The 9,185-nt window shown below is 42.2% G+C and overlaps 1 protein-coding gene across 9 annotated transcripts in view; it reads left to right on the forward strand.

Annotated features, from left to right (window-relative positions):
* The window catches only part of ZMYM2 (zinc finger MYM-type containing 2), a 93,145-nt gene extending 91,746 nt beyond the window's left edge, over positions 1-1,399 (forward strand). For all 9 annotated transcript variants that reach the window (XM_063330877.1, XM_063330939.1, XM_063330932.1 and 6 more), the window contains one exon: positions 507-1,399. In XM_063330877.1, coding sequence (XP_063186947.1) covers positions 507-699 — 193 coding nt within the window. In that variant the 3' untranslated portion in view covers positions 700-1,399. The remainder of the gene's footprint in view (positions 1-506) is intronic.
* Positions 1,400-9,185: the final 7,786 nt, after the last annotated feature.

The following is a 9,185-nucleotide window of genomic DNA, read 5'->3' on the forward strand; positions in this document are numbered from 1 at the left end:
GCAGGTTGGGAATTTAAGGATTTTAAGACTTATAGTGGCCAACCCTTTAAGTAAAAGAGGAGGAGGAGGAGGAATTTTAGCTTATTGTATTTCTGTGCGTCTCAGAACTGTCGTCCTTGACTTTCAAGGCAATGCCAGGCTCTATATTCAGAGATCTCTGCATCAGGCTGTGGTGCAGTTACTGATGTCAGTGTTGAGCCTATTTGCAAATATTTCAGTCAGGGGTTTCTAAGTAGGTAGAAAGTACTTTCTGGTTTAGCAAGTCCTGGAGCTGCAAATTGAAAGCGGAGTCGTCTGTGGTCTCCCATGTGCTTGCTCGGTCCCAGGCACCTGCTTTTGGCTGCTCTGAGGATGCAGGACTGGCTGGGCTTGGGCCAGTAGTCTTCTTTTTGTAATTTGACTAAGTACGGTTAGAGTTTTGTTTACAGAGGATGTCAGAAGTGCCAACATACTGTTTTGTCCTGTGAGGCTGCTTTTCTAACCCCCTTTGCTTTTCCCCGTTGTAGCCCACAGAATCTGAATCAGAGGACAGACATGTTCTATCTGCAACCGGAGTGCTCTGTCTCCGCGGAGAGTCCCATCTGGTACACTGCCACGTCACTGGACCGCAACACTTTGGAAAATATGCTCGTACGGGTTCTTTTAGTAAAAGATATTTATGATAAAGACAATTATGAACTGGATGAAGACATAGATTAAAACAAACTTCCAAAAACCATCAAGAAAACCAACAGCATTAGATATAGTCATGCTGCTAGACCTTTACTATGGAAAACATTTCAAGTTTACCCTTTGTTTTATGAGTTTTGTAGCAATGTGTACCCTCACGTGGGTATTACCATGTAAATAGTCTGTGAGTGAAAGTTTCCATTATTCTGCATAGTGGTTTTAGGATACATAACAAACACATTTCAGATTCATTTTTTATTATTTATTTGATTAGGTATGTTTGTAACTTTTTACATTGCAAAATATGGATGAGAATGTGCCATGTGTAATTTTTTTTTTCCCCCCCCTTGTAGTAAGAGAAATCCATATTGCACAACCTGCTGTTGGAAGCTCCCTTGAAAGGTGGCTCTTTTAATGGGTTCTTAAACCGGATGGTTGTGTATGGGTAGCACTACTAAAGTTTAGAACTTGCTGTGTCTTTCAGAATTTTTAAATAAATTGTAAACTAATAGGTTTTTTACTTTTTAGTTACTGAAGCCTTATAAGGTTATGTAGAGAGATTCCATCTTATGTACCAAAAATAGACAAAAGAGAATGCTGTCAATATTGGTGTACTGTAATGTGAATCTATTCTGGTGAAAACAATTTTTTTGTTGCCCTTATTAAAACCTTAGTGTCCTTTCCTTATTTGTGACTCTCTCTCAATTGCCCCTACAAATAATATATATATATATATATTAAAAAAAATAAATGAATTTAAGCTTAAAGCATGTGGTCATCAAGACATGTATTTTGTAAAAAAACAAGAACAGAACCAAAAACCCCTCAAAAAAAAACAAAAGGAAAAAAAGAAAAAGAGAAAAGAAATGTCTGATGACAATGCTATATAATTCTTTTCCTCCTTTACTTTTGTGACCATAAATGTCGGTACCTCATATTTCTGTAAATCTGTCCTTTGTAGCCTTAGCAAAAGGGATTTTATTGCCATGTTACATAAGGTAATACGGGACGCTAAATTTTTAGCTTCTGTTTGTCCTTGCATTGCTGTATTTAAATACAGTCAATACTTGACCTATGGGTGGGGAAGTTCTTTTAACTTAATGCCTCCATTCAAAAGCCATATGAGACGTGAAGTTGCAAGAAGTTGAAAGATAGTTTTTTTGAAGAAAAGTCCTTTCATTTGCTGTATATCCTTTCATTGTGCTTACTTTACGTAAGGAGTCTGATTTCCAGATATACGCTTATCCGCTTAAGTTCTGTTACTTGCTCTTGTTTAACTGATGTGAGCAATATGGTGGTTCTTGCAATGGTTTTGCTATTGTACTGAAAAGAATGTAGTAGAATATTCTACTATAAAGCAGTCAAAAGTTTGGCTCTCCTAAGGGACATTAAGAATCTGTTGAGAGGAATCATCTACTACCGGGGAAACTTTCTGTGTATATATATTGCCACCTTAGGATTTATCTCTTACAAGGGCTGCATGGCTTTTTCATTTTCCTTAGCTTAAAAGAATGCACAGGGGGACACCTCTTTCTATATAGAGAAATAAAGCTTCAGTTGCTTTGTTTTGTTAAGAAAGTTTATTTAAATTTCTGCTATTCCTGTGTGTCCGTGAGTATGTATTAACTTTAGATACACCACTATTTCAAAAGTAGATGGAGATGTACATGTTTAATTTCTCATTTTTCCTCTGGTGGCTCTACCCTTCACATGAAATCAAGAAATACTACACAGCACCAGTCAATAGATCACTAACAGCTTCAATGCTCTTTTCCTTTTGTAAGTACATAAGAACTTAGTTCATTAATGCTTGGTTTTTTCAAGCAACAGCCTTATAATATGCCCACAATATGTAAAAGTGATGAAATCAGAAATCGTAATCATGGTTTTGTTCTGGCCTCTCCAGTTGAACACCTGACTTGACCTTAAGTTAAGTTTTACATTTGGGTATCATCGTTACTGATTACCTGACTAAAATGCATGATGTGCTTAACTTGAAATATTTATTTTAAATATACATTTCAGTTTTTTGATAAATAGCAATAAGCATCACTTGTTAGCTCCTTCTCTATAGTTCAGACTTCAAGTACTTCAGCAGGGGCTTTAATCACTCCCTGTTTAGGACAGTGTTTGACCACAAGCACATTCTTGTAACACTACAAACTTTTAACGTGAAGCTTAAAATACCCTAAATCAGGAGGACTAAAGTTATGTTACGTGTGTGTTCAGTGTTTTGTCTTAAACAGAGTTTGAATTCTTGTTTGCAAAGTCAGATTACAGCTATTTCTTAAATAATGTCAGTTTTTAATATGGCATGCTGTACATGTTTCCAATGTCATTAGAAAATAATGAATGCTCCCTGAAGTTTAACAGAACTCACATTATCATCCGAAATTCTCCCATTTTATTCCCAAGATTCACCTTCCATATCAGTAAAAACATTCAAGTTAGGTTTTGAAATAGACATTTTTACGCATAGATCCAGGTTGGAAATACAAAGATGGTTGTCAAGAAAATAACGTTTATTCCAGAAGATGGAGCTGTTCCATCATCAGCAATAATGTTTTCCAAGTGTTTAGTGTGTTCAGATGGAATGTTGTAAACTGCTGAGATACTGCAGTCAAGAATGCATCATGGCTCAATGTATGCGGTTTATTCCTAAATTTGAATGGTGGTGCAAAATGCAATAAAAGGCCTTAGTTCTGAAAAATACAAAAAGACATGCAATTTTGTAATAACTAGGAGTTCAGGGCAAAATTATTTTTTTTTTCTTTGTGAGAACTGCTGGCAGCTGGCCTAGAATCAGGTTGGTGTCAAGGAGCTTACCTGTGGGTTGCTGTGCAGGAAAACGTATGTTCTACACGGAGCTTCCAAGTTAATCAGACGTATTGGAACCTGTCCTCGCTTTCCACCTTCAGAGGGTGTGAGGCGGCAGCCTGGCTGTTCTGGCCATGCCTGTGAGCTCTGGCACAGCTCGCCTGAGAAATGCGCCATGGAGACTGTCCCAGAGGGGTTTTCCTAACTCCTCAAGTCATGCCAAGTGTGTGCTCGGCATCTCCTCAGTTTGAGATCTGGTTTTGAACGACTTGCAGGTGAAGTAGTAGCCTTAAGACACTAAGGAAATTAGATGGCAGCAAATTACGGAGAAAATGCAGCTCAGTGTGAGAAATAGTGGAAAATTCATGCAATTTTCAGAAAATAAATTTGCTTTGTTAGTCATATTTTTTCTGTCAATAATTGTGTGCAGTCATTATGGGAGTATGAGGAACATGCAGCTTTTTGTAATTACTGAACTAAGCATAAATTATGATAGTTAATTTTTATTGAACAAAACGTTGTGGTTGTGGACTAATTTCAACACTTACAATGTTAATTGTCTTTAAAATGCTCACAGTGTGACTATAATGCAGCGAAATTTGTTTTTTTTAGTATCTGCGACTTTGTCCTGTGAGAGGCTGTGTGAATAGGTGGGAAGACAGGACAGCTTCCATCCCCAAGTTGGGATGGAAGAGAAAAGGCAGAAGTGGTGGTAGGCACTCACTTCATTTCCATTTTCACTGACCTTTTTTAGGATATAAAATTTTCTTTCTGTTCTAATACTCACTTTCATGTTTTTGTCTGTTGCTGTTAGGAAGGGCAGTAAAATATTTTCATTTCCATTTTTGTAAGTATCCACTTTTCAGTTCGTTACGCTCCCATTGTGCCTTACATGATACACATTACCTGTAGGACCGAGTCTGATGCAGAGTAGGTAGAGTGGGAGTGTTTTGATTCCTCTTGTGCAGAGGACTGTGGGGACTCTCAATGAAACTGAAATTTGACGAGCTTAAGGCCAAGAAGTTACTGAGATTTAAGAGGGTGTTAGATCATCGTACGTGAAACAGAATGGTAGGGGTTGGAAGGGACCTCGGGAGATCATCTAGTCCAACCCCCCTGCCAGAGCAGGGTCACCCAGAGCAGGTTGCGCAGGAACGCGTCCAGGTGGGTTTTGAATGTCTCCAGAGACGGAGACTCCACCACCTCTCTGGGCAGCCTGTGCCAGTGCTCTGCCACCCTCAGGGTAAAGAAGTTCCTCCTCATGTTTAGGTGGAACTAATTTTGTGTTCAAGAGTCTCTGGGTTGTAACAGCAAATGCTAACGATGTTTTGGAAGCATTGAGGTTTGAGCTACCCTTTGTTTAGGGTTAGAGCAAAGCCATGGAGTTGGCGTGTGTCTCCTGAGGGTGTGATGGTGGCTGCAGTGTGTGGAGGGGGGGGGGGGGGGGGCGGGGAGATGACTAAGGGGGGGACCTTATCAACACTTATGAATACTTAAAGGGTGGGTGTCAGGAGGATGGGGCCAGGCCCTTTTCAGTGGTGCCCGGGGACAGGACAAGAGGTAATGGGCACAAACTGGAACATAGGAAGTTCCACCTAAACATGAGGAGGAACTTCTTTACTTTGAGGGTGGCAGAGCACTGGCACAGGCTGCCCAGAGAGGTGGTGGAGTCTCCGTCTCTGGAGACATTCAAAACCCGCCTGGACGCGTTCCTGCGCAACCTGCTCTGGGTGACCCTGCTCTGGCAGGGGGGTTGGACTAGATGATCTCCAGAGGTCCCTTCCAACCCCGACCATTCTGTGATTCTGTGACACGCTGTCCCCAGGGGCTTGGGTCAGTGTGGCAATTTCCAGTTCGTCAAGTCAGAAATAAATCTTTCCTCTGGCTGCCTTTTCATTTGATGTGTTGAAACCTGAAAGCCTCAGCACATGAGCCACGGCATGGATGCTTGAAACCAGTGTGTAATGGGGCACGTGCTTCAAAACTTAGGCCAGCGTTAGCGTCTGTAACACTAATTAGCCGTTGCTTTGGACACCCAGGAGCACGGCAGGCATCCAACAGCCGTGCAGAGATGAGGTGGGGATCAGCGCCTGCTCCTTCTGTGGGAGCTGGCAGCCTCTGGCGAGCGGCTCTGCCTTGGCAGGGCCCCAGCTGGCGGCAGGGCAGGGCCTGCGCCCCCACGGGGGCAGCGCTCCGGCTCTTTCCTTCCCTATCGGGGAGGTCCCAGTCACTTCAGAGTTTTTCTTGCTGTTGGTCTGTGATGGGAAATATGCAACACGAGCCAAGTTCATGATTGGGTGCAAAATAAGTCTTGGGCAAAGAAGGGGCTGAAATGATTTCACCTCTTCCTTATCCCTTCGTAACAGCGCCCGAAGTGTTACTTTCACAAAAGTCTCCCCTCTCCCCAGCCCAGTTCTCCCAGGCAAAACAGTGGAAGGGATTTGAGTGAAGCACTAGTGTGGTAAAGAGCTTCAGAGCGAGAGAGATGTGATGGTGACAAGAGAAGCAAGGGAAGTGAGCAAATGCACAAGGAGAAGGGGCAGAAAAGACTGATTGTATCTGTTTTGATAGTAACTAACGTTACTAAGTAAGGGCTTAGTCTGGCTAGTTGTATTTTCAGGATGTCAGTATATTGGTGTTTCCAAATACATATATCTGGGAAATATTTTTATTTCCTCACCCAAGCACTTCATGGAGTAAAGCCACTGATGTACAAGTCACGGCGCACTTGCGAGTACGTAATTTGAGTAGGGAAGGCTGCAGTTAAATCACTGTGTTGTGTCCCAGGTACCAGTGAGGCATCACAGCACTTCAACTAATTGCTTAATCAAGTGTTTTTCTACCTCCCGTGTCCTTTCTTTTGTTTTCTTTTTTGTGAGATGAAAGTGATTGATTTTGTGAAATGTGATTTTTTGAAATGTGATTTTGATTTGTGAAATGTGCCCTTGTGGCCAAGAAGGCCAATGGCATCCTGGGGTGCGTCAAGAAGACTGTGGCCAGCAGGTCGAGGGAGGTCATCCTCCCCCTCTACTCTGCCTTGGTGAGGCCGCACCTGGAGTACTGTGTCCAGTTCTGGGCTCCCTGGTTCAAGAAGGACAGGGAACTGCTGGAGAGGGTGCAGCAGAGAGCTACCAAGATGATTAGGGGACCAGAACACCTCTCTTATGAAGAAAGGCTGAGGGATTTGGGTCTCTTCAGTCTGGAAAAAAGACGGGTTCCTGTGCAGCCTGCTCTGGGTGACCCTGCTCTGGCAGGGGGGTTGGACTAGATGATCTCCAGAGGTCCCTTCCAACCCTGCCATTCTGTGATTCTGTGAAAGGAGAAAATCTCTGAAGATAGCCAGGTCCTTGGAAAAATTCAAGGACACCATCAGTTGTTTTCTCAGTTGCTGGCAGGAGGACGTGAGAGCTGGCTGCAGGCAAGGAGCCACAGGGTAGCCCTCTTGTTTGTCATGGCTGGGAAAAGCTGCCCAGACCCTGCTCCCCTCATGAAGTGTGGTTTTACCCAGGCAAACCAGCGCTGGTGTCAGTCCTGGAAACACTTCTGAGCAGAACCATTTCCTGCAGATGTTCACAGAAAGCAAATAGAGAAAGAAAATGAGAGGATCAAGCTCAACTTTGATTTCTCGCTCAAGTAATTTTTCAAACTCCAAGGATGTGAGTATGAACAGGGGCTTGAACATCATCTGAGTTCTGCTTCCTCTGCTGTGTGGCGTTTCTCAGAGAAGCGGTGTGTGGCACTTGGTCATTTCTGGCTCCCACCCCGCCTTGGGGCAGGGGTGGTGTCAAGGCAGCAGCAAAGCCGCTGTCTTCCCTCCTGACGTGAGTGCCGAAAGCTTCCCAGAATTGTTCCCCAAGTTTAAATCTTTATTGTACTGGATTTACCCACCTTGACCCAAAATGGTGAGAGTTTTACAGAACAGCAGATACTGAGAATGTGTGTCCCTCGGTCGCCTGGAACTTACAGCTGTGTAAGGGGTGAAAGCTTTGGAGAAAGTAAAGTGCTGAGCAGGGGAGCTGGCAGGTGGGACTTGAGAGGCCTGGAAAGAACAAAACCTAGCACTGAAGCAGCTCCTTCATCGAGCTGTGGCTGTTTCCTGACTTAGAGTTTGTACACTTCAAAAAAAAATGTTAAAAAATCCTTTGGTGGCTGGTTCTTCCCAAACACAAGCTGGGCTCTTTTGGTTTCTCTCAGAAGAACTCCTCAAGGATGGATCTTCTCGCCAGTACAAGGAGAGTTAGTAGCATCTTTTTCCTTTACTTATGTATGTATTGATTTATTTATTTAAATAATGATTCCTGGTTCGCCGTCAAAGGGGAGGGAAATGTTCATGTACATGAAACCTCTGTGTCCTTTCTGGGAAATGAACAGGAACATCCTTGTCGTATATGTAATTTAAACTGATGACATTTCATTTGTGCCAAACCACTAAAACTGGTTTATTGGTTTAAAAATATGAATATTATTTTCTTATTATGTTTGCTGAGTAAGCAATATGCTTCCTACAGTCATGAAGATGGTGATTTCTGATTTCAACATGCATTATGCAGGGCAATATAAGTGCAATTTCTATTCTTTAATTAATAATATTTTTTTAAAAAAAATATCTTACTTGGAAATGAAGAGGAAGCTTTTCAGCACAGAATAAAACTGTGTTACTAAGGCAAAGGAAGGGGCCCACCATCATTGCAAAACCTTCAGCCTCGGTATCTCTTGTAAAAAATAATTCCAAGAGTCTTTCCTCCTCGCTACATGTAAAAACATTTTATGTTTGTCTCTTCTCTAGCCCCAGACATGACATCGACATTAGTACAAAATAAGTCTATGGCAGTAATAAAAAAAAAAAATATTGAAAGATTTACAGTCTGATTTCCATTAACTTGAGCAATAAAGCTTTTTTTTTCTTCCCCCTCTGGTGCATTCTGGCGGTATCAGTGACCTTACCAGAATTAAAGGTGAAAGTTTTAAAAACAAATTTAAAAAGACAAGTTTTGAAAGAGAACAAGAGGAAGAGCTGGTTTTGATGGGCTTCATGTCAGCTGAGGGAACTGAAAAGGAAAGCATTTGAATTTTCTACCAGCACGTCCATTCAGTTCAGGTTGGTTGGGGGATAGGAGCCCAGGCGTCTTCTGCAATGTACAGGCTTGTTCGTGCGCGTGTTCTCGTATCTCAGACAGCTCCTATAGCCCATGTACTCGAAGTGCTGTACTTCAAAGAAGTATCTATAGATTGCAGTATGTATTTATGTGTGTGTGACTGTTCATTCAGAGAGATGACTGCATTACAGTGAAGCAGTCATGTCTGCTGACCTTCAAGCAAAAAGTATTTCTTGTCATAAATACCCACCTCATCCCCAGAAGCGATGTCAAATGTCTATTTTCACATGTATATAAAAAAAAGAAAAGTGTGCTCACCCCCAAGGGAGGACGTTCTTCTCTGTGTCATTGGTGTCTCATCATGAAATAATGTGATTTCTCCTCCAGCTTCAACTGGAGAATCCCACAAAGGAAGAGAGCAGGAGGTTCAGAGCAGCAAGTAACTCCTCACATCAACTGAATCCCCAGAACCGCAGGCAATAGCTTAGGTGAGTTAAGTTTCAGTATGTTGCCAGAATAAGAGAGAATCCTACAAAATTCCTTGGTAGCTCTGCAGGCAGTCTAACGAGGAACTGCCTTTGTGCTGCCATTATTGAACCTTCT

This window comes from Chroicocephalus ridibundus, chromosome 1, assembly GCF_963924245.1.
Source record: "Chroicocephalus ridibundus chromosome 1, bChrRid1.1, whole genome shotgun sequence".
Lineage (NCBI taxonomy): Eukaryota > Metazoa > Chordata > Aves > Charadriiformes > Laridae > Chroicocephalus > Chroicocephalus ridibundus.